This window comes from Paroedura picta, chromosome 1, assembly GCF_049243985.1.
Source record: "Paroedura picta isolate Pp20150507F chromosome 1, Ppicta_v3.0, whole genome shotgun sequence".
Taxonomy (NCBI): Eukaryota; Metazoa; Chordata; class Lepidosauria; order Squamata; family Gekkonidae; genus Paroedura; species Paroedura picta.
The window spans coordinates 201202373-201227934 of record NC_135369.1 but is presented as its reverse complement, the minus strand read 5'-3'; the positions used below and the strand labels follow the sequence as shown (position 1 = coordinate 201227934).

The 25562-nt window shown below is 48.3% G+C and overlaps 1 protein-coding gene across 1 annotated transcript in view; it reads right to left on the bottom strand.

Moving 5' to 3' along the window:
• Nucleotides 1–25562, bottom strand: part of PCSK2 (proprotein convertase subtilisin/kexin type 2) — a 166031-nt gene that overhangs the window by 63297 nt on the left and 77172 nt on the right. Inside the window, exons 3-5 of the mRNA XM_077316561.1 lie at nucleotides 13786–13899; nucleotides 10199–10307; nucleotides 1904–1941 (exon numbers count right to left, since the gene is read on the bottom strand). Coding sequence (XP_077172676.1) covers nucleotides 1904–1941; nucleotides 10199–10307; nucleotides 13786–13899 — 261 coding nt within the window. The remainder of the gene's footprint in view (nucleotides 1–1903; nucleotides 1942–10198; nucleotides 10308–13785; nucleotides 13900–25562) is intronic.

Below are 25562 nucleotides of genomic sequence, written 5' to 3'. Positions count from 1 at the left end.
AACCAACTTTGTTGCTATCCTCTGGACACGCTCCAGTTTGTCAACATCCCTCTTCAATTGGGGTGCCCAAAACTGAACACAGTACTCCAAGTGAGGCCGAACCAGAGCAGAGTAAAGCGATACCATCACCTCCCATGATCTGGACACAATTCTCCGTTTGATACAGTCCCGAATCCCATTTGCCTTTTTAGCCACCGAGTCACACTGCTGACTCATGTTCAATGTATGGTCTACTAAGACTCCTAGATCCTTTTCACACATGCTACTGGCAAGACAAGTCTCCCCCATCTTATATTGGTGTATTTCCTTTTCCTATCTAAATGCAGAATTTTACATTTGTCCCTATTGAACTTCATTTTATTCAGCTTTGCCCACTTCTTGAGCCTATCAAGATCATCCTGTATTCGGTTGCTGTCTTCGTTTGTGTTTACTACCCCTCCCAGTTTAGTATCATCTGCAAATTTAATTAGTATCCCCTCTAATCCCTCTTATGAGCCTCTTGTGGCTCAATGAGCCTCTTGTGGCGCAGAGTGGTAAGGCAGCAGACATGCAGTCTGAAAGCTCTGCCCATGAGGCTGGGAGTTCGATCCCAGCAGCCGGCTCAAGGTTGACTCAGCCTTCCATCCTTCCGAGGTTGGTAAAATGAGTACCCAGCTTGCTCCTGGGGGGTAAACGGTAATGACTGGGGAAGGCACTGGCAAACCACCCCGTATTGAGTCTGCCATGAAAACGCTAGAGGGCGTCGCCCCAAGGGTCAGACATGACTCGGTGCTTGCACAGGGGATACCTTTACCTTTACCTTTACCTAATCCCTCATCCAAATCATTTATAAAATATGTAATTTGCATGTTTAGACAGGAACTTTCTAGTGTTTTTCAAATAATCTCTTTCTGTGTCCTGATTGGCTCCCTTGGAGATTTCCTGCTACTTTGAACACAGTTCCTCCCTGTTCCTCCTCCCTTCGTAGACAGGACTCTTTCTCTCCTCTCTTACTTACAAATCTGTTTCTTCTTATAATAAAATTATTTTATTTTTTTAAGCAGCTAGTACTCCCCCACTATTTGCATATTTAGACTCTGCCACCATTCGACAAAGAGCAAATGGTTGGAGGTGATCAAGATTGACACCAGCCAGAACATTGCATGGCTGAGGGAGGCGGTGCAGGAGCGTGGATTGTGGCCACGGCTGTGCCATGCAATCACTAAGAGTCAAGCACAACTGAATGGATGACAACAACAACAACCTTTCAGAAATATCCAGAGATAAGGAGATAAGATAAGATTATAAGGGAAGTCCTTGTGGAGGAGGAGGGACCTAGATAGAATTCAACTTCCAAAATCCGTATTATTAAGGTGAACTTCTCTCTGCTGCCGGGAGATCAGTGGTAACTCTGGAAAATTCCCCATCACCACCTGGAGGTTGGCAACCCAAGTGTAAGTGGTACTTGGTCATGGCATTTCCATCAAGAAAAGTCTCACTGAAAATGAACATAGAAGAAATTGGAATGTGTAGCTTGTAACTTAAACTGCTGGGGGGGTTGGACCTCTGGTGTTACCAAGCATCTGCTGAACAGTTAAGTCACACTATAGCCTTCTCATGCATAAAACACAAATTCAGCTATTTTGAAAGGCTACAAATACAAACAGCTTCATAATTCCCCTATACAAAATATGTATTTTGTTCCATTTGTCGTCAGGTGGGGGGGGGGGGTGATCGACCTGAATCTCTTGAGCGCTCTCCTTGTTTTTCATGTGATTAATCTCTGCCCCCCTATACACACGCACATCAACATCAGTAGCAACAGTTCAGCTGTGCTGTTCACAGTGTCAGCAGGCTAATCTGTAACACAGAAGAATCGCTACACAAATTTCACACTGAAATGTGGAAAATGTTATGTACTTACATAGTTCGTGGCCAGATCTGGGTGAAGATAATCGATCCCTGCAACATAAAATAACAGCACTTAAATCACAACGCATTCCCCCAAAAGACCGGATTCAAATGAGTAGCACGCTTGCATTTGAAAGCTCTTGCCTTGAATAAATCTTTGTTGGTCTTAAAGGTGCTACTGGACTCTGATTTTATTGCCCCAAAAGACCAGAAATTGAAATTACTCAAATAGTTATGGAATTGAATAAACCTGTGCATAAACCTGCGAGGAGAAATTCTATTAGCCTTAGAGCTTGTTTCAGTTAAACAAAAGCGTTCGGTCCTTGACTTTTAAGTGGGGTTGAGCTCTCTAACATGCTTCAGGCCAGATCCAAAAAGAAGTAGAAGTAGAAGGCTGGAAAACAGTAGGAAACCATCAATTCCGTACGTGAATGTTTAGTAGCCAAGCAAGTTCAACAGAATTTGAAGCATTCTGGAGAAAACGGCTGCTTCAGAAGATGGACTCTGCGGCCTTATACCAAACTGAGGCCCCTCCTAGGGATGCCAGTCCCCAGGTGGGACCTGGGGATCCCCTGGAATTACAGGTCATCTTCAGACTAATGACACCAGTTCTCCTGATGAAAATGGCTGCTTTGGAGTGTGGATACCATAGCATTATGCATGACTGAGGTTCCTCCCTGCCTCAAATCCCACCCCACCTGTCTCCACCCCCAAAGCCTCCAGATATTTCCCAACCCAGGGCTTACAAAACCAGTCCCTCCAATTTTTACCCCCCCCCCGTTGACATTCTTCCTAAAGACACTTGAGAATTTGTCCTAAATACCATGAGCTCTACAGGATTAGTCTTTGCTATAGGAACATATCTCCAAATAAAGAGTAGTTGAAGAAACTAAAGGTATGCATACAGTTGAGTAAACTAACATGCAAGTTGCAGGGTAAATCAGTCTGAAAAACAGCACGACATTCTGACTAGAATGGTGAATGGGCTGTCATAACATCTGTAGGATTTTAAAAAATAGGACTGAAGATGCCCTTCCCAAGAACCCCACTTACGAGACATCAATCTACCCAACAAACCAACCCTCTCTCTGTAATGGTGTTTAGGAAGCGGCTTTTAATGATCTAATTTAAATTTTAAATTCATACGTGAACTGTATTATTTTATATTTTATATTACTGTCATTGTTGTCAACAATATTTTATATTGCTGTCCTATATTGTTGTATATCTTATATGGTTGCATCCATGGGAAACCCCTACATTTAAATGAATGGCAGCCAGTCGCAAACCCCACCTTACAAAAAAGAAGAAGAAGAAAGAAGAAGAAGGAAGGAGAAGGAAGAAGAAAGATGGAAGGAGGAGAAGGAGAAGGAGAAGGAGAAGGAGAAGGAGAAGGAGAAGGAGAAGGAGAAGGAGAAGGAGAAGAAGTTTTCTTTTATCTGAATTTGAACACGGAAACTGGGTACACTGATTCATTGAAACAAAAGAGAGAGGATCAGTGGGAAAAGTTGAGCAACGCATTCAAGAGGGAACAGCAAAGGAAGACATGGCAGAGACCTCCCTTCTGAGAGGCATTTGGTCTTGGGAGAAGAGCTGATGAATTTGATATGACCCCACAGACAAGCAAAAAGATGCCCTGAGCAAATTCTTTGGGCCTGAACTCTAGTTCTCTGTTGCCACTGACACAGGTTGGGTGTATAAACACAGAACTGCAACAAGAAGATACACAAAAACCAACAGATGATGTGCCTTTCTAAATATTAGGTCAGAGGGTCCTTACCTTTTCGACCCTGTGGAACTTTTGGAAGTTAGCAAGAGGGTGGTGAGCACCACTCCCAAATGGCTGCCACAACAGGTGAATCCAAATACAAAATGGCAGCTGCAGGAAGTGGAGTCAAATGCCACACCTCCCTCCTCAGTTTGTAAAATAATTGCAGAAGGGAAGCCTGAAGGGGGAACATACGCAAAAGTCCAGAGGCTGAACAATCCTCCTGCTCCTACAGCATTTGTGACTGCTCTTGCATCCATGGGAAACCCCTGCATTTAAATAAATGGCAGCCAGTCTCAAGCCCCACCTTGCAAAGAAGAAGAAGAGCTGGTTTTTCATACCCCGCTTTTTACTACCCAAAGGAGTCTCAAAGCAACTTACAATGGCCTTCCTCTCTCCACAACAGACACCCTGAGAGGTAAGTGAGGCTGAGACAGCTCAGAGAGAACAGACTGGCCCCCAGGTCACCCAGCTGGCTGCATGTGGAGGAGGAGAGGGGAACTGAACATAGTTCTCCAGATTAAAGGCCGTAACTCTTAATCACTGTACCACTCTGGCTCAGAGGGCACTAGAAGTACAGGTAAACACCAGGACACCTGAGGGCATCATGTTGGGAAACCCTGTATCATGTTGTAGGTTTAATTGGAGGTGGGGAATTGTAATGCATACATAGCGATCCCTATCAATAGGTGATACTGTTGCACAAGTGTTTGGTTTGGTTCTATATTAGTTCTAGTTGTTGTTTTGTGTTCTGGAGTGAGTTTTAGAATCATAGAGGTCGCCTAGTCCCACCCCCTGCTCAATGCCGGATCAGCCTAAAGCATCCAGGATAAGTATCATCTGTCCAGACCAGGGGTAGTCAAACTGTGGCCCTCCAGATGTCCATGGACTACAATTCCCAGAAGCCCCTGCCAGCATTCGCTGGCAGGGGCTTCTGGGAATTGTAGTCCATGGACATCTGGAGGGCCGCAGTTTGACTACCCCTGGTCCAGACTGTCAGTAAGGGGGAGCTCACCACCTCTCTCAGCAGCCAATTCCACTGCTGAACTCCTCTGATGGAGGAACAAATTTAGAATCCCATGGCACCTTTAAGACCAGCAAATTTTTATTCAAGGTATGAGCTTTCGTGGGCATGCACACTTCCTCAGATACAATGGTGAAAATTGTTTTCCTGATATCTAGAATTGTATTGTTCTTTCAACATGTTGTTTAAAGCCGTTACTATAGATCCCCTCCTCTGCTGCCAGCAGGAACTGCTCCCTCCCCTCCTTCAAGTGACAACCTTTCATGTGCTCAAAGAAACTAATTGTGTCCCCTAACATAGAATCATAGAATTGGAAGGGACCTAATGGGTCATCAATTCCAACCAGCTGCACTATGCAGGACACTCACAACCCTATCGCTCATCCACTGGAACCTGCCCACCCTTGAACCTTCACAGAATCAGCCTCTCTGTCAGATGGCTAACCAAAGATGGAGAACCCACCACCTCCTGAGGAAGCCTGTTCCACTGAGAAACCACTCTGACTGTCAGGAACTTCTTCCGGATGTTGAGACGGAATTTCTTTTGAATTAACTTCATCCCATTGGTTCTGGTCTGCCCCTCTGGGGAAAGAGAGAACAACTCTGCTCCATCCTCTATATCGCAGCCTTTTAAATACTTAAAGATGCCAATTGCCAGCTATCCTGTAACACTGCAAGAATCATAATCAGAACCGTCTCTTCTCTTCTCCAGGCTGAATATTCTCTCAGCCTTTCCGCCTAGGACTTGGTCCCCAGGCCCTGGATCATCCTTGTCGCTCTCCTCGGTAAACTCTCCATTTTGTTCACGTCCTTTTTGAAGCGAGGCCTGCAGAACCACACCCAGGACTCCAAGTGGGGTCTCACCAGTATAGTGTACAGCAGGAATGCAATGTTTTGTTATTTGGATGTTCTACCTCAGCTGATATACCCCACTCTGTTGACCTCTTATTGTGAGTAGGTGTTCGAAGGACAGGGTAGTCAAACTGTGGCCCTCCAGGTGTCCATGAAATATAATTCCCATGAGCCCCTGCCAGCTCATGGAAATTGTAGTCCATGGACATCTGGAGGGCCACAGTTTGACTACCCCGGGCGTCTAACATGACTAGGAATCTAGTGTAGTTTCTGTCCCTTTTTACAAAGAATAATCATTCTGCTTAATGTGTTATTTTTACTAAACTTCTCTGTTCTCTCACAGCGATTAAGGACAATTACACACGTTCTAGCTTTCCACTGAATTTGTCAAAGCTGCGGCGTGGAAAAGTACTCCGTGCGGTAATATGTTAACCAGGACTCAGTCAGCTGTAACCAAGCCAGGCAGAGCAGTGAGAGAGAACAGAAGAAAATGGTTTTTTGACTGCATGATGGATGGGAGAAAAAGTCCATTCTGTTTCTGTAGCACAAATGAAATATACGTTCCCCGTGGCTTGTACGGGGGAATTTGGCAAAAGGCTACAATTTCAAATTGCGCTTCTCAGTCAACTTATCCTCTGACTTGGCACGGCTTCTCACCGTGGCGGTGCTTAGAGATTTCCATGAAAAATCAATGACATCGCAGTGAAGCCTGGAAGGGATGCTACGAATACTTCGCTACTGATTAAGGTCATCATTTCGAAGATTCAGGGGAGGGTAGAGGGGATACCTTTGTCTAGTTTTTGTGCTCTGGACTGGAGTTCTTGGAGAACGTGGGAAGAGGTGAGAAACATGAGCTGTCGTTCTTACTTTGTGCAAAAAATACAGGCTTCTCAATTAGGCCAATTCCACGTACAAGAACCCCAGAAGCAAGACTTTCAGCTGTGTGGTTGTTTTCTCATATATAGTCTGTCGTTCTGACTATGATTCTTGCAGTGTTACAGGTTAGCTGGCAATTGGCACCTCTGCAGTGAGGGGCAGAAGGGTGGTCATAAACCTGGGCTGTGGACTGGCAGTTACCAAATCTCATTGGGCAACTTCCTGGAGATTTTGCGGTGGAGCCTAAGGAGGGGAGAGACCTCACTGTGTTATAAGGCCATTGAATTCACTCTCTAAAACAGGGGTGGTCAAACTGCGGCCCTCCAGATGTCCATGGACTACAATTCCCATGAACCCCTGCCAGCATTTGCACTCTGCAGTATAAATAAAAGGCTAAGGGGGGTCGGGGTGGGCCAAGTCCGGGATCAAAATCCGCAGATTGGTGCCTTGCCCCAGGACTGACGACAGAGCAGCCAACAGATCTCCCTTACCAGACTACGGTGGCCCTCCTGTGCCAGCGGCCAGGGTGCCTCCCCCCCCCGCGCCCTGAGCCCGCACTCAACCACCGCTTCTACAGCAGGCTTAAGCTACTAGTGTTAATATAAGTTAATTAACACTATTCTGTGATTTTTCCATATATCCGCCCAATTAGAGGGGTTTCATACTTTAGCTGGATGGATCTTCCCTCCCTTTTCCTGCAGAGGTTTCCCCAGGGAGGCCAGTCAGTTTGGGGTTACGGGTGTTGTGTTCCCAGCCTCAGCCTCATTTTCACTTATTCTTAGCAGCGGAGATGGATAGATCTTAGCAGCGGATGCTTTAGGATGCTTTGGACTGATCCTGCGCTGAGCAGGGGCCTGTATGGCCCCTTCCAACTCTATGATTCTAGGATTCTATGATCTTGGGGTGGAACCAGGAGTGGGCAAGATCTGAGATTGGGGAACCTCACTGTTGTATAATGCTATGGAGACCACCCTCCAAAGCAGCCATGTTATCTAGAGGAATTGATCTTTGTCACCAGAACATGAGCGGTAATTCCAGAAGGTTCTCCAGGTCCCATCTGGAGTCTGGCATCCCAAGGGCAGAGGTGACTCGCCATTGTCTACCTCTGCATAGCCACCTTGGACTTCCTTAGAGTCTCCCATCCAGGTCCTAACAAGGGCTGACTCTGCTTAGCTTATGAGATGAGATCAGGCTAGCCTGGGCCAGACAAACAGAGATGGTTTTCCCTATCTCTGTCTCTGCCTTGTGACCCTGGACTTCCTTGGTGGTCTCCCACCCAAGTACTAACTAATGCCACCTTGCTTAGCTTCCAAGAGTCAGTGAGACCAGGCTAGCCTGGGCCATCCAGGTCATGGAAAGCCCTGCATAGGGAAGAGGCACTTTGCACATGCTCTGAAGCATTCCCATTTCAACAGCACCAAAGACTCGTTGAGATCTGCACTCAGAGGAGGGCCCTGCCCCTCGGTCTAAAACTGACCACTGTGTTGTATTAAATGAGATCTATGCCTTATATGGATGCTATTCCTGTTGGAGTGAGCAAAACTAAGTAGGGCCAGATGGTTGGTACTTGGGTGGGAGACTACCAAGGAAGTCCAGGGTCGCTGTGCAGAGGCAGGTAAATTATATTTATTCAAGTAATAGAGCATACATTTCCCTATGGATTTATCAGTGAATTCCTAGGCAGAGGTTCTTAAATCTAAGCCCACTGGAATCAAAGGCCTTTGAGTAGAAAAGAAGAAGAGTTGGTTCTTATATGCCGCTTTTCTCTACCCGAAGCGGCTTTATGCCAATAAAGGTACTCTGAATCTAAAAACGACTTATAGTCGCCTTCCCTTTCCTCTCCCCACAACAGACACCCTGAGAGAGCCCTGATATCACTGCTTGGTCAGAACTCTATACCACATGACCTCTTAAATTGGGGTACTGAGTACTGGCATCTCGTTTAAGTCAGTTAAAAATTGCCACCTTAAAGAGATGAAAAAAAGAATAATAAATACCTGCACAGGATGTAGCCTATAGCAGGGGCAGCCAAACTGTGGCTCTCCAGATATCCATGGACTACATGAGCCCCTGCCACGATCATTCTGGCAGAGGCTCATGGTAATTGTTGTCCATGGATATCTGGAGAATTATTGTTTGACCACCACTAGCCTACAGGAACACTTTTTGATGGAAGAAGAAGAAGAAGAAGAAGAAGAAGAAGAGTTGGTTCTTATATGCCGCTTTTCCCTACCCGAAGGAGGCTCAAACCGGCTGACAGTCGCCTTCCCATTCCTCTCCCCACAACAGACACCCTGTGGGGTGGGTGAGGCTGAGAGAGCGCTGATATCACTGCCCGGTCAGAGCAGTTTTATCAGTGCCGTGGCGAGCCCAAGGTCACCCAGCTGGTTGCATGTGGGGGAGCGCAGAATCGAACCTGGCATGCCAGATTAGAAGTCGGCACTCCTAACCACTACACCAAACTGGCTCTGGACAATTTCTGATAATTGTGTGAGAGTTGGTTAAAGTGCTGGACTAGGTTTTAGGAGACCCAAGTTAGAACCTTCCCACCAAGAGTAAGGTGACCAGATGTCCCACCTTTGGCTGGACAGTCCCGCCTTTGGGGGCATTTTCCCCATGTCCCACAGCATTTTAAAGATGTCCCGCGGCGTTCTACATTTTAAAAATTATTTGTTTGTTTGTTTGTTTATTTATTTTTGCGCAGGCAGCCCAGCAGACAGGCCGGGCTCAGGAGGCCCCCACGCAGGCCTGGGCTCCAGGGCGGGGCTTGCATGACGCCGCCATTCCCGGCGGCTGGCGGTGGCCGTGCGGCCCTGGAGAGCTGCGGCCTTGTGCAGTGCAAGCCCTGCCTGGAGCCTGAGCGCCTTCTGAGCTCGGCCCCCTCGGCTCTGCTCTCGTGCTGCCACCGCCGCCGCTTTTGCTGCCTTCCTTGTTGGGAGAACCCACCTGCTGCCGCCATCGCCGCCACTGCCACCACTGCTGCCGCCGCCGTCGCCCTGCCACTGCCCTTCTGAGGCCAGTCGGGGGGGAGGAGGAAGGAGGAGGAGAGCCCGCCTGCTGCCGTTGTCTCCGTCATCCCGCCGCCGTCCTTCTAAGGGCCGGGGGGAGGGAGGAGGAGGAGGAGGAAGAGGGAGGGGGGAGGAGGGGAGCCCACCTGCTGCTGTTGTCTCTGTTGCTCCGCCACCACCCTTTTTAAGGCAAGGGGGGAGGGGAGGGGGCCCGCCTGCCGCTGCCTGCCGCCGCCTCCCATGGCGGCGGCGCATCCCGCCATGCAGGGCCAGTGATCTGGTCACCTTAACCAAGAGCCAAGTGCTTTTTGAAACAAGTGGAACATACTCTTGGGCACAACTTGACATTTAAACATGAAAGTCTTTTGGCTTACAGCAGGGGTCCACAAACTTGTTGATCCAAGTGGCACCTGTGGAATTCTGTCACATTGTGGTGGGAAGAACCACAAAATGGCTGCCGCAGAAGGCGTAGGCAACCCAAAATGGCTGCTTCAACTAGCCACACAAGGAAGTTCCTTGGGCTCTGGCAACAACTGCTGCCAAAATGTTTTTACAGATCTGCGCAGCCAATCAAACCTTCCGTGGGCTATCAGAAACCTTTTTAGCCATAAATCCCACCTGGCCCTGCCCACTTTCTAAAAACACTTGGCAGGTACCAGTTAAGGTGCTCATGGATGCTGTGGTGCCCCCAGGCAGCAAAGAGTGCAATGCTGGGGACCTTCATCTGGCAGCAAAGGGTGCCTTCAGTTTAGAGATTGAGGCTGCTGCAGTCTTCACTCACCATCATCCATAATTCCTATTGTCACCCCTTTCCCCGTGTAGCCCATCTCCCACGCTTCAGCCACGTTGAGATCGAGTCCGGGGGTGCCATCTGCTTGCCCTGTGTTGATCTAAGGCATCACATTCAGAAAGATAAAAACAAGCACAAGAGATTCATTTGCTTGGCAGAAAGCAGAATGCTTACAAACCCCTGAGATTCCACCTGACCCATCTGCTTCAGAATACCCATTGTCTGCTTGGGAACAAAGCCCAGAAGAAGGAATTAATGGGATATTTGGGTTATTATAGCAGAGTTTGCCCAGTCATAGAAGCCTGATCCGGAGTGCAGTAAATGAATCTCACAACATTGCAAAAAAGGTCCATTTACCTTTATCCAAGTAGATCCAGTTCACATTCAGGTTTCAGCCATAAAAGCAGAGAGAAGCCTAATCTAAAGAGTCCCTTCCCTCTCACAAATGGCTAGTTAATTTGGCATCATATTTTTGTAGAACAGCATATGTATGAGAGGCCTAACATATGTCCTGTTGAAGCCCGGGGCAAAAAAGGAATTTCTCCGCATCCCATTGCCAATTGGGAGCCTGAGTTGTGCCTGAGACCACCATGGAAGCAGGAATTAGCCCCACAAGTAGAAAAGCGAGAAATGCGAAGAGAAATTTGAAGAGAGGCATCCCATTGACACCCTTAGAGTGCTATAGGCATGCTGAGTCCCTCACTCCAGCAGGAATAACATTCATATAAAGGATTGTGTACATCTAATTTAAAACAAGATACCACACCAGGCTTTGTTGGTTATAGTCCGAGGGGCAGGGCCCTGCCCTAAATGCAGATCTCAATGAGTCTTTGCTGGCGTTCAAATGGGAATGCTTCAGAGCATGTGCAAAGTGCCTCTCCCCACTAAATAAGCCTCAGCAACAGCTATATTGTCTAAGAGGAAGGCTTCTATCTCAGAGGACATGGCTGATTCCAGGTATTTGGAACCGGGGCAGAGACCTCCCCTCCTCTCCGCTGCCCCCCACCAGACTTTGCTCAAACTTTCATGCTCTCCCAACAATTAAGAGGTCTCCCACCTACATGCATCTCCTCCCCCACCTGCCTGCAAGAAGTAGCCTGTCTTACCCTGAGAGCTGCCCTCTCACCCCCTCCTGTCTCTCTCTCTCCCCAACCCCCCTTTGTCCTCCCACTCACTTCACAATGAGAAATGAATCTCTGTGGGTCTCTCCTGCAGACAGAATGTCCTCATACTCCCACATGCAGGATACTGCACAAGCTGGCCATTTGTGGTAAGGAAAATGCTCCTGAGGCTTTTTTCTCTTCTTGTGACTGTGGCCTGGATGCAAACTGGATATATCCTTGAATAAATGTAAGGGCAGTTCCGCACATTGAAAAAAATAGCATTATAGCAGCATAACGGCGTAACACTAAAAATTAACACGCCTCTGGCCATTCCTCACCTTCTTGCGCTTCTTAGCACTCCACATGCCTGCTTGAAATGGCGGAAGAGAGCAACGTGCTTTACACGTGACTCTCCTCCGTCTGTCAGTCAAGCCAGTCACTCACCTTTCTCCTTTTTTTAAAGGTCCCACAGTGCCAGCTAATTTTTTAAAAGTAAAACTTCTCCATTGAGATGCCTATGTACCTGATCATAGATGCATAGTGTTTTTTTTTTTAATGCCACCCTTTTTGGAATCATGAGCCTTGAATCTTTTAAAAATTATTTCAAGCCCGATTTTATTTTATTTTTGAGGGGGACGTTGGAGAGGCATGCTTTGTGTTTTAAATTTTTTGCTTTGCCTGAACGATTTAATGCCTATTCATTGCTCCAGGCAGTTTGCTTAAAAAAAAACACCCTATCCCTGGGAGAAGAGGGAGGGAGGCGGGTGTGAGGGTGGGACACTGGAGGCAGAGATAGTGCTACTTTGGCTCCACACATGTCCTTAGCATGTGACTTCCTGGTTGCTCTCCTTTAGCTCACGCTTTTTAGCTCGGGGAATCCACTTTATGCGATTCTCCAATTAGCACTTTAAAATGGAGGATGTAGCCACCAGTTTGCTGCTTGGATGCTGGATGCTGGCGATGATGCCAACACCAAAAATATGGTATCTGCAGAAGGTAAGCATTACACTATATTTTTTGGGGGGGTGTGGTATGGCCCTAAGTTTACCTTTTCTGTAGTATGCTTCTAGAGAGATTTATTTAGTGCAGGAAGACCTCAACATTTTATCACTGAGAAATCTCTGAAACATTTCTCAGGCTTTGAGAAACCGCAGATCGTGCAGAATCCGGTTGAGAGGGAGAAATGTGTACCCGTTCACCCAGGCCCCTCCCCTTCTCCCCCTCCAGGCCCATCATTGGACAGTTTAGGAGGGGTGGTGGGTCGACTTCATAAATGTTTGACAAATCTAAAATTAAATAAAAGCAATTAACTCTCACCCATTCAGGAAACTCTTCCAGGGCAGTCAAGAAACCCCAGGATTTCACAAAACCCTGGTTGAGAAAGCCTGATTTGTATATTCATTTATCACACTTCTCTGACTCTGCTTTATTAACCAAATATTCCAGTACACTCTATGGCATTTTACCACATTTTAATCCTTCCCCTGCCCTCCTCAGGCTGCACCCCCAAAGTCTCCAGCTATTTCATAGATCAGAGTTGGCACCCCAACATGAGTGGTCGAGCACCAGCAAGAGAATAAGAGGTGAAGTTTATTTGTACAGTTCCCTAAGCTGGCTTTGCTGGGATAATAATCAAATTATTATTATTAATAATAACAATCCAACTGGTTTTCCCATTAGCCAAAAAGAGAGGACGGGTCCCCTGTTACCAACAGAAGGACAGTGCAGGGGGTTGCAAGGTCCACCAGGAGAAGAGCCAGGTAGCATGGGGGTCTGGGCTAAGGAAAGGAATTGGTTATGATTGAATGAAGCTCCTTCTACTGAGTTGGACTCTTGGCCCATTAAAGTCAGCATTTTAAAATTCAGATTGGCTCCAAGGTCTCAGGCTGAGCACTTTCCCATAACTACTACTTGATTCTTTTGAACCACTGCGGCCCTCCAGATGTCCATGGACTACAATTCCCACGAGCCCATGCCAGCAAACGCTGATGGGGGCTCATGGGAATTGTAGTCCATGGACATCTGGAGGGCTGCAGTTTGACTACCCCGATTTAGATGCTAGCAAAAAAGCCTGTAGTAATTAAAAATACAACGGGCGCTAGACCCCCACCCCCCATGGCCTGGAGAGATTATGGCGGACCTTCCCACGAGCATCAAAGTGGCATTGTCAGGTCTCTACAATGCCGGGCTAGACCGCTCCCCCACTGCCAGAACCCCCACCTCCCCACCATTGAGACCTGAGGCCGGCCCACCATGGCCTGGAGAGGCTGTGGTGGGCCTCTTTGGGGCAGGGGAAGTGCTGGCCAGGGTTGCAGCCTTCCCTCCCCCCCCCCCCGCACACACACACACCAGTGGGCTGGATCCAACTAATTTTTTGGCATCCCCCAGATCTGACTCATGACTTCCCTCTTATGGGTACCTGGGCTTGATTTCCTGGTAAGGGTGTGTGTGTAAAGAATGCTCACTGGGACTTACCAAGTACCACTGCTTTGTAAACAAAGGGTCATTCATGTTGATGTCAATCTCATTGATGTCTCGGTACCCCCGCTTCCTTCTCCCAAAACCTTCTTGCTGCACCACCTTCTTTACCTGCAGTGGCAATTTTTTAAAAAGAACACAGCAGACTGTTGCTATCTGTGGACTAATCACTATATAATCTTTTAAGCTTTTAGAGGAAAGAAAGCACAATAATTAGCAAAAGAACTCTCTTAAGGGACTCATTTACTACGAGAAATTGTCAAGATCCTATGTTATGATCCTGCCAAGTAATGCCTTTTGACTTGTTTCATATGTCATATTTTGCTTAACTTGTTTTATGCGTTGGCTAGATGATGGTCCTTTTGACCTGTGTCTAATTAACAAGAAGAACAGCTGGAGGAATTTCAAAGTGGCTTACAATCACCTTCCCTTCCTCTCCCCATCACAACCTGTGGGATAGGTGGGCTGAGAGAGCTCTGACAGGGCTGCTGAGAACAGCTCTAACACAACTTTGACTAGCGCAGGGTCACCCAGCTGGGTGAATAGGGAGGGAATCAGAGCTAACTTGCCAGATTAGATGCCACTGCTACACCAAGCTGGCTCTGTGAGACACCATTAAGTGATGGTTTCTCATAACTCTCTTACAGGTGTTTATCATCTTAACCTTGTGCTTTTGGGAATACCAAGTAGTATCTGGGAATTAGCATGCACTTTAAGCTTGGGAAAATTGGCCTAGGAAAATGAGAGCCTGGTTCGCTATATATGCACCAAGATTTCAATTGGGGTGTGTGAGGGGGACATAAAAATATGCTTGCAGTTGGTATTTTAATTCAGTTCTTTTCATTTGCTTTCTCCAGTAAAGGGATTCTTTTTCCACAACACATCTGTTTATTGAGGCCTTGACAGGGATGTAACTGAAATATACGCACTCATTTTTATATTGTTTTGCCATCAGGTCACAGCTGGCTTATCTAGACAGCATCCTAAAAAGCAGAGACATCACCCTGCCAACAAAAGTGCGTTTAGTCAAGGCTATGGTATTCCCAGTTGCAATGTATGGCTGCGAAAGTTGGACCATAAGGAAGGCCGAGCGTCAAAGAATTGAGGCTTTTGAACTCTGGTGCTGGAGAAGACTCTTGCAAGTCCCTTGGACTGCAAGGCGAACAAACCGGTCAGTCCTAGAGGAGATCAGCCCTGACTGCTCCTTAGAAGGCCAGATCCTGAAGATGAAACTCAAATACTTTGGCTACCTCATGAGAAGGAAGGACTCCCTGGAGAAGAGCCTAACTCTGGGAGCGATCGAGGGCAAAAGAAGAAGGGGACGACAGAGAATGAGGTGGCTGGATGGAGTCCCTGAAGCAGTCGGTGCAAACTTAAATGGACTCCGGGGAATGGTAGAGGACAGGAAGGCCTGGAGGATCATTGTCCATGGGGTCGCAATGGGTCAGACACGACTTTTCACCTAACAACAACAACAACACAGCTGGCTTATGGTGACCCTTCATGGGGCTTTCAAGATGAGCAGAGGTGGTTTGGCCATTGCCTGCCTCTGTGTTGCAACCTGGGTCTTCCTTGGTGGTCTCCCATCCAAGTACTCACCAGGCCAACCCTGCTTAGCTTCCGAGACCTATTGAAAGAAGGCTAGCCTGGGGGCCTTTTTGCACGGGGATCTTTGTTGCAAATTGTTTGCGGAATGAAAAATCGCCATTTAAAATAGTGGAATTCGTCGTTATGCATACCTGCCTTTGTAGTGGAATCAGTTGCGTTTTTTAGCGTTTCCCACAGGCTTCCGGTCTCGGCAGAAATCGCTAGAAAGGAAGCGCTATTGCCAAGCTCGTCCCGCCCCTGGCCGTCAAGCAGCCAATGGGCAGCCGTTAGCATGCTCCCAAACAGCCCCTTTCCCTTTAAGGAAGGTTTAAAAAAAAAAAAAAACAGACCCATTGTAACGAATCTGGGTAGATTCGTTGCAACGGAGAGACCCATCCAGCTGCCTGGGGTGTTTGAGCTGTCGGTTGATCGTTAACACGCTGCCTCAGAGTGAAAAAAAAAAAAATCCCCCCCCCCCCTCACGGGCCCGATTTTCGGCTGAATGGAATGTGTGAAATGTGTGTGTGAAATGTGTGTGTGAAATGTGTGTGCTTAGTGACTGAAGGGGAGGGACTGAAGCCGGGAAGCCTCTGTTTGAGCTGTCATTTGATCGTGGCCACGCTGCCTCGGAGTGGAAAAAAAAATCCCCCCCTCCCCCCCCCCCCTCACGGGCGCGATTTTCAGCCGAAACAGTGTGAAAAATAAAGGGAAAATACATCAGCAAACGGGCTTCTGCGGGCTTCTTGTCACTGTAAACAGCTCTGAGGAGGGACTGCAGCCTGGGAAGCCTCACTGGCTAAACGGAGGCTCGCCGGTGCGTTTATCTCCACTCGCTCGGGGAAAAAAAATGGCGATCGCTTCGCCGGAAGTTTGGAGGACAGGCTCAGGAGGAGGGACTTTGAAGAAACCGCAACAATGGGAACGCACAGGTCTTTTTCGCTACTGTTGCAGATTGGTTGCAGGAGTGTATCGCTTTCCGGAGGGTGAATCCACTTTTTGGGATTCCCCTAAAAGCGCTACAACGAAGCGCTTTTTGCTGATTGGTTTCAGGAGTGTTGCAGATTGTCTACGACGTCGTGCGTTAAGGCAAATTAGTAGCGTTTTCAATTAGCAACCATTGTGCTATTTTGAAGCCGTGCAAAAAGCCCCTGGGAATTGTAGTCCATGAGCTATCCACATTGTGACCAAGATGGCTGGTCATTGCCTGCCTCTGCATAGCAACCCTGGACTTCCCCACTCAGCGTGGTGTGGTGATTTACAGTGGTGGGCTCTAATCTGGAGAGCTGGGTGTGATTCCCCACTTCTCCTACTGAAGTATGCTGGGGGACTGTGGGCCAATCAGTTCTCTCAGAACTCTCTTAAACCCATTTGCTTCACTAGGTGCCTGTGGGGAGAGGAAGGGAAGGAGATTGTAAGCTGCCTTGAGACTCCCTAGGGTAGAGAAGAGCAAGGCTGTCCTGCTTAGCTTCTGACAACTGACAAGATCGGGCTAGCCTGGGTTATCCAGATCAAGGGCCCTCTATCAAAGAGCTTATTTTTATTTATTTGATTGATTCAATTGATGGATATTCCACCCCTCTCTGAAGAACAGGCGTGGGCCATTTTATAACAGGGGTAGTCAACCTGTGGTCCTCCAGATGTCCATGGATTACAATTCCCATGAGCCCCTGCCAGCATTATAACACGTTAGATTTGACTGGAGGGGGGGGGGAGAATCTGCCTCCCTTGCCATGCCCTCCGCGGGCTGGCCATGTTTTTTTGGGGGGGGGGGGACTTTAACTTACAAGGCAATGCATTTTCATAGGTTTTTCATTGCTACATATAAGTTTCAAGTTTTTTTAAAAAACAGGCTATACCAATGAACAAAAAACAACAATGGGGTTGGCCCCACTGATTGGCAGGCCATGTCACTCTCTTATTTGCTGCTTGAGCAGCATGCGGGAAGGGGAAGACGTGGCAGGAAGGCTTTAAAATGTGGAGGGGAGGAATAGCGGCATTTAGTATCACGCTATTGCAGGTAGGAGGCGTCTCAATATTTTGACCACTGTGCGGAAATGCCCAAAGTTCTGCAACAGAAAAAGGAACCAGAGGGGGGAAATCCCTGGAAACGCTCTGCGGGATCAAACCCATTACTTTACTACCTTATTAAGCAAGGCTGACTTGGCCAAAGTGACTGTGCAACACAGTTGCCAGCTCTAGGCTGGAAAATGTCTGGAGATTTGCAGGTGGAGCATGAAGTGGATGAGAGGGGGGAACCTCAGTCGGTTACAATGATGGGAGGGTCCTCAGTGAGTCCATCCTTCAAAGCTTCCATTTACTCCAAGGGAACCGACTTCTGTAGCCTGGAGGTCAGCTGTGATTCTGGGAGATCTCCAGGCCCCACCTGGAGGCTGGCAACCCTTCCGTACAAGCATTCTGGTGGAGAAGAGGGCTGCCTATCAGCTATTCCCTGTGGATAGGGCTGGATTTATGAGGGCAAACAACAATAGCTGCTCCTGGCTAAAAAACTCCCAAGCCCAGCTCTGGGTCACGTCATGTTCCAGGAGAATCATGCAGCAATAAAACTGTCAAGCTTTAATGCAACACAAGGCTCTTGGTCGATAAAGCGAATGCCGGTACATTTATCTCGCCTTGCAAATGCTTTGGCACATGTTCAGGTCATGACACTGTGGTTTAAAAAAAATCACAAATGAGGGGATAGAATCAGCCAGCAATGAATCGTTGGTTGGCAGGAAGCAGAAGCATCCAAAAGCTAGAGCTGAACCCAGGAAGCTCCTTCTACTGAGCTGGACTCTTGGCCCATTAAAGTCAGAATTTTAAAATTCAGATGGGCTCCAAGGTCTCAGGCTGAGAACTTTCCCGTAACTACTACTTGATCCTTTTGAACCACTGTGGCCTTCCAAATGTCCATGGACTACAATTCCCACCAGCCCCTGCCACCAAATGCTGACAGGGGCTCATGGGAATTGTAGTCCATGGACATCTGGAGGGCTGCAGTTTGACTACCCCGATTTAGATACTAGCAAAAAAGCTAGTCCCGCCCCTAAGTAATTAAAAATACAACGGGTGCTAGACTGCCCCCATGGCCTGGAGAGATTGTGGTGGAACTTCCCATGAGCATCAAAGTGGCATTGTCAGGTCTCTGCAATGCCGGGCTAGACCTCTCCCCCACTGCCAACCCCCCTCGCAACCATTGAGACCTGTGGCAGGCCCACCATGGCCTGGAGAGGCTGTGGTTGGCCTTTTTGGGGCAGGGGAAATGCTGGCCGGGGTTGCAGCCTTCCCTCCCCCCCCCCACACCAGTGAAGTCAGGGCTTGCCCCCTTCCCTCCCAGGCCCCAGTTGCCAGTTGGGTGACCTGGAGTCCACCTACCAGGGTCCCAGGCCCTCCCCCCTCCTCACAGATCACACTCACTGGCTGCCTTACCTCTCACAGTCAGCCGAGTAAAATGGGCTGGCAGTGGAGGTGGACGCAGCCAGGGGCGGGACAGCCTACCTAATTGGCTGTTCGTTGGATGGATGGCCAATCAGGTATGCAATGAGTCCCAACTCCTCCCACCACCCCTTTGCCGCTTTATTTATGTTACAGAAGATTTCTATTGAGGGTTGGCATAGTTTTGATTGTTGGTGTGACCATGTCGAAGAAGAAGAGCTGGTTTTTCATACTCCCCTTTTCACTGCCCAAAGGAGTCCCAAAGCAGCTCACAAAACCCTTTCCCTTCCTCTCCCCACAACAGACAGCCTGAGAGGTAGGTGGGTCTGAGAGAGCTGTAAGAGAACAGTTTTGAGACACCTGTGATTGGCCCAAGGTCACCTGCTTGTGGAGGAGGAGTGGCTCTTAACCTCTATGCCACTCTGGTTCTCAGCACAATAGAACATTTTATAAGGGAAAGGCTCAAAATATCATCAGGATGAGATCTGTAAATTAGGTTGTAGACCAGCTGTCCCCAACCTTTCTGTGGTCAGGGACCGCCTCCGGGGATGAAGGGAGAGCCGACGGCCCGGGTGCTACGCACATGCGTGGCAGCTGCTTGCAAACGTGCACGCGCAGTTGCTGCGTATACTCGTTTTTGCCACCAGGGGGCGCTAACGCGTATGCGTGCAGTTGCTGCGCATGCACGTTTTTGCCACCACGCCTGCCTCTTCCCTTCCCTCTCGCAGCGAGAATCTAGCCAGGCCTGGCAAGCTTCTTGCTGTGTGTGTGTGTGTGGGGGGGGGGGGGAGGCAGGCGCGGCTGCCAGCGGCCCGGTAGAATCATAGAATCATAGAATCATAGAGTTGGAAGGGGCCATGCAGGCCCCTTGGGGTGACGCCCTGCCTGCTCATGTTTAGTTTACAATCCACAAGTACCCCAAGGTCTCGTTCACACACAGTGTTACCTAGAAGCGTATCCCCCATCCAGTAGGCATGATTTTCATTTTTCTGACCCAGATGCAGAACTTTACACTTATCTTTATTAAATTGCATCTTGTTCTCATTTGCCCATTTTTCCATTGTGTTCAGATCTCGTTGAACTCTGTCTCTATCTTCCGGAGTATTTGCCAGTCCTCCCCGGTACCGGGCCGCAGACCGGGGGTTAATGACCCCCGCTGTAAGCTACCATTGAAGCCCCAAGAAACAACCTAGCAAAAAGAATACAGGGGACCAGATTTCTTCCGTGCCGTGGAGAAAGTAAAGGAGAAAAAATGTCCAAATTAAAGCACATTGATGCAGCAGAGACAATGAGGAGAGGCTGCCTCTGCTAACAATTATGTCAGCCTTTATATCTCTTGCCGGGAGCCTGAAAGGCCTGGATTATTGTGAAAAATAATTAAAAGAACAGAAATCAAATGCGTACTTGAAAGGAATTCCAGGGGGTGGGAAAAGAACCGAAATGGATGAACGCCCACACAGCCCCTCTGGCTACGTACAGTTCTGGATACCAAGGGGAAAACCAAGAGCTATGCAGGCATGCCTCACTATATCGACAGAACATGGCACATTAAATGTCAGCGTTTCATTTTGTTCCAAGTATATTACCCCAAACGGGTGTATAGGATATTAAATCCTTTCACAATTCAGTATGATTTGGTTATTTGAGCAAGTGGCCATTGAAACTTTAAGGGAAAGAGAAAGGGGGGAAAGTTCCCCTTTTTGTCTTTCCCAGGCTTGGGGGGCAGGGTGTTGAGGAAGAAGCATCAAACTTTTAGCATAGCTACAGGGGCATCTCCTCAAAAGAAGCCCCAAGTTGCCAAAATATTAGACCAGGAAGTCCAGTTCTAGAGGCACCCAAAGAGGGTGCCCCCATCTGCTCTCCATTATTTCCTATGAGAAAAATCCAGAATCTCTAGCTGGAATGATCCAATCTTTCCCCAACTTTGGGGTTCTTTTGAAGAGAGGCTCCCACAGTCATGCTGCAAGTTTGATGCCTCTACCTCAAACCTACTTCTACAGTGCCTAAGAGCCCTCTTGTGGCACATAGTGGTAAGGCAGCAGACATGCAGTCTGAAATCTCTGCCCATGAGGCTGGGAGTTCCATCCCAGTAGCCGGCTCAAAGTTGACTCAGCCTTCCATCCTTCCGAGGTCGGTAAAATGAGTACCCAGCTTGCTGGGGGGTAAACGGTAATGACTGGGGAAGGCACTGGCAAACCACCCCGTATTGAGTCTGCCAAGAAAACGCTGGAGGGTCAGACCCAAGGGTCAGACATAACTTGGTGCTTGCACAGGGGATACCTTTACCTTTACATTACTTCTACAGTGCACTGAAAGTGCTTTATCTTACATGCGCAGAACGGGCCAAGGGCCGCTGACCACCATCCGGGACTCCCCTTCCGTCCTCTCTCTTTCTCTCTCTTCTCCCCACGTCTGGCACAGACCCCCAACCCTGCCTCAAGCCCATTTGTAGAGAAAGGCAGCACACCGGGGGAATAAGTAATAAGAAGAATAAAAGAAGAATGGTGCTTGTGTATGCTCGACAATCTCCCCTGGGATCCAGTCCTCTACTACTTCACAGGACGCAGCAGTCTGAGTTGCTCTTGGAAGCAAAGTAGGGCAGGCCACGGTCAGCATTTGGAGGGGAGACCACCCAGGCCGTGGCAGCCCCCTCCGCTCCTCTCTCGCCTTCAAAGCCCCATGAGAGGTTGTCGTGAGTTGGGCGGCAACGTAAAAGCCCTTTATTGTTGTTGTTATTATTTTAAAGGGAGGACTGGAGAATTATGCTGTAAGTTTCCTTGGGGTCTTCCTTGGAAAAAAGAGCAGAGAACACCTATCTAGATAAATACTGAAATGCCCATTCACACTTTGTAGTTTTGGGTCTATACTGACAAAGCTTTAGGTGCATGCCTCAAAATATGTTGAAGTGACCCTAACTCTTGCCTCGGGTTCCCAACCCTCTGGTCGTAGCTGGAGGTCTCCCGTGAACTTATCTTCAGGCGACAGAGACCTGGGATACCGTGGAAGATCGACTGGATGGCATTATACCCCATTGAAGCCCCTCTGCTCCCCAAATTCTGCCCTCCTCAGCCTACCCCCCTCAAATCTACAGGTATTTCCCAACCCAGAGGTGGCAACCCTGCTGTAAAAAATGCCTGTTTTAAAAGCCAATTCAGTTCTATAATAAATATTTCTATAAACAAATATTTAGGGCATCTCTATGCCCACTCCCCAGTTAAAACTGGATCATTAACAAGGTATCTGCTGAATTTCCATTAAAGGGGGGGGGATTCCAGACTCTTCAGAAGGGGGTCTCTTGATCACGAACTATCCGCAAAAGAAATGACAGTTCAATATTGAATTTTAATATACTTCCACTTAGGCCCGGCATATAAAAAGAACCAGGATGCCAATAAAACAGTGGGACAGTGAAGCAAAACAAATTAACCAATTAATCAATCGCGCCCAGGATACTCCAGGAGGGCTGGCCATGATAACTCTCAAACTGAAAGCATGTGGGCACGCCCCGAGGAACACTAAGGAAAAACAGCTCCTCGTTTGAAAAGAACGAAGCAAGCTTTATAAGCTGATGTGACTGAGCACGTCGGCCATGTTGTTTCCCAAGAGCCGTACTTAGGAATGCCAGTCTGTAGGTGGGACCTGGAGATCCCCAGGGATTACAGCTCATCCCCAGACTACAGACCCTGGGAAACTGGATGCTTTGGAGGGAGAATGATTTGGCATTGTTCCCCAGTGAGATCCCTGTTCTCCCTAGGGTCCACCCCCAAATCTCCAGGAGTTTCCCAACCTGAATCTGGCAAGCCTATCCCCATCCCTTACTGGTGCCCAGGAGGTATTGGAAACCTTAGCTGCACTGGCAAAAGACCCCCTGAATTTAGCAACAGATTTCCCCTATCCCCCTCCCCTCCAGAGCAGTGGTGGAGAAACTGAAGCTCCCCAGATGTCCATGGACTGCAGTTACCATGAGCATGCTGGCAGAGGCTCATGGTAACTGTAGCCTGTGGACATCTGGAGAGCCACATTTTGCCACCCCTGCCCCAGAGGGACCACCATAGGCATGTGTTGCGTATAATATATAGGTGCATAGCTAGGTTGCTAACATCCAGGTGATAGCTGGAGATTCCTGACTATTTCAACTGATCTCCAGGCAACAGAGATCGGTTCCCCTGGAGAAAAGGGCTGCTTTGGAAGGCAAACTGTATGGCATTATATCCTGCTGAGGTCCCTCCTTTCCAAAAACGCCACCCTCCTAAGACTCCGTCCCTCAAATCTACAGGTATTTCCCCTCCTGGAGCTAGCAAACCTAGTCCACAGGCCCCTTGACATACATGCTCTCCTGTTGTTACAGAAAGTCAGCTATATATTTCTGTCCAGGAAAGGCCATTGGCTTGGGGACGGATGTCATGGAACAGCCTGGATCTGGCTACAGCTCTGACTCCTCTGAGGAAGAACAACTGGATTTGATGCCCAGCAGCCAAGCAGTCAGACAGGGAAACTCAGCTAAGAGGTGATTAAGTGTGCGTTTCATTCCTCCCCCCCCCCCTCAAGAGATAACAACCCGGGGTCAGCCAGCCACCCTTTCTCCTCCAAGTTCTGCAGGTCCACAAGAGCAATGTTGGTGCAGGGAGATTTGCAGTTGCAACATAGATCGGCACATCTCAGGGCACAATAAGCCTCAGGTCATCAGCAAACAAGGAGATTTATAACAATAATAAAAAAATAATAGTCTTTATTCTTATTTCTTGCCTTTCTAGATAGCTAAGGATGGCTTAAAGGTAATGGTATCCCCTGTGCAAGCACTGAGTCATGTCTGACCCTTGGGGTGACGCCCTCTAGCGTTTTCATGGCAGATTCAATACGGGGTGGTTTGCCAGTGCCTTCCCCAGTCATGACCGTTTACCCCCCCAGCAAGCTGGGTCCTCATTTTACCGACCTCGGAAGGATGGAAGGCTGAATCAACCTTGAGCCGGCTGCTGGGATCGAACTCCCAGCCTCATGGGCAGAGCTTCAGACTGCATGTCTGCTGCCTTACCACTCTACACCACAGGTGGCGTACAGCATCGTAAAGCAGCTGCTGCAGGCATGACATAGGGCTCAGCATAAATAAAAGTCAAAGGGTGGCTTCAAGGTATTCCTCAGGAGACTAACTTGCTGCTGCTTTATTGGATTGCTCTTGGGAAAACGGCTGTGGCTTGCTTAGTCAACCTTTGTACAATTTATGGACTCTGTTAAATAAATTCTGGTGCCCTACTTCTGGTTATCTGCCTGAGCTATTCTCTGTAATCTGGCACCTATGTAAGCTGGCATAGAACCTCAGGAACAGCCACTGAAGTTGTCCAAGACAAAGATCCTTTGCTCAATAAGTGGGCTGCCAACCTTCACATTGTGGCTGGAGATCTCCCGCTATTACAACTAACCTTCAGGCAACAGAGATGAGTTCCCCTGGAGGAAATAGCCACTTTGGAAAGTGGACCATGGCATTATACCCAATTGAAGACCCATCCCCACCTCAAAACCTGCTCTCCTCAGGCTCCACCCCAAAATCTCCAGATATTATCATCATTATTATTTAATTTATTACCCACCACTCCCAAGCAGGCTCATGGCGGGTTACAAAATGGCCAGCTAAAGCCCTCATTAAAACCCCATTAAATGGACAGAAAAGTACCAATACAATAAAACCGACAGTCCACAAATGGCAGCAAACCCCCAACCCCTGCCCCTACCGCTAGAGGGAGGAGGGAAGAGAGACAAAATAATCAAAGTTGGAGCTTGACATCAGGGGGGGGGGGCATTGATTTTTACCCACTGCTCTAGCATCAACTGTAAACCTGATAGTTTCCAACTCAGTGCTGACTATGATCTTGTAGTCAGCCGACTGAAAGAAGAAAACCCAGATCCCAGAGGTCTGACACATCTGCCAACCCCTTGGCACCATGAAAGACCCCTTGGCACCATGAAACTCCCACTGTTAAGACACTGGGACAAACCAAGGAGAGGTGACCTTGAATTGAGAGCACCCAGTGGGCATGGGTGTCTGATTGGTTCCCTCCAGTCGCCCCATGATGCGATCCTACAAGCCTTCCCAGCTGGGTTGGCAACATGGCTCAGCATACCTGCAGCCCCTTAAGGAGCCCCCCGAGTGGGATTCTACCAGGCTCTGCCTTCCAAATAATTTCTGTGGGTTTCAGCCAGCCACAATCCCTGCTCTCCCTGCATTTGGGAGGTGGGCAGAGGGCAGTGGCTGGGAGGGTCACTCCCGGAGATAGCCAGGGGGGTGGCAGTTTCCTTCATCAAGCTGCCACCGCTGATCCACAGCCCCTCTCCGAACAACACTTCATTCACCACCGTTCTCTACAGGAATCCGAGATGGAGAAGCGCGACAATCCCACACGCACATTCAGCAGTCTGTGCAGGAGCGTAAAGGAGCTTGATTGTTTTAATAGATCTACCCACAGTCAGCTCTGGCATCGTTAAAAGCCTCATCAAGACCTTGAGTCCTCATTTTCTACCGTTGATTGGTACAAAGTGTTGTAATGCACGTTGACAAGCTGGGGCTGCCAATGAGTTGGTAAAAATCAATACCACTCATGGTGCACTAGAGAAGCAACAGAAAGTACAGTAAGTAAGATGATGCACCTAACGCGCTCTCTCTCTCTCTTTTTCTCTCACACACACACACACTCCTCATATTAACCAGGTTGTACTGTGGTATAATGTTCCGAAAGAAAATATATATCGGGACTGTCAATGAA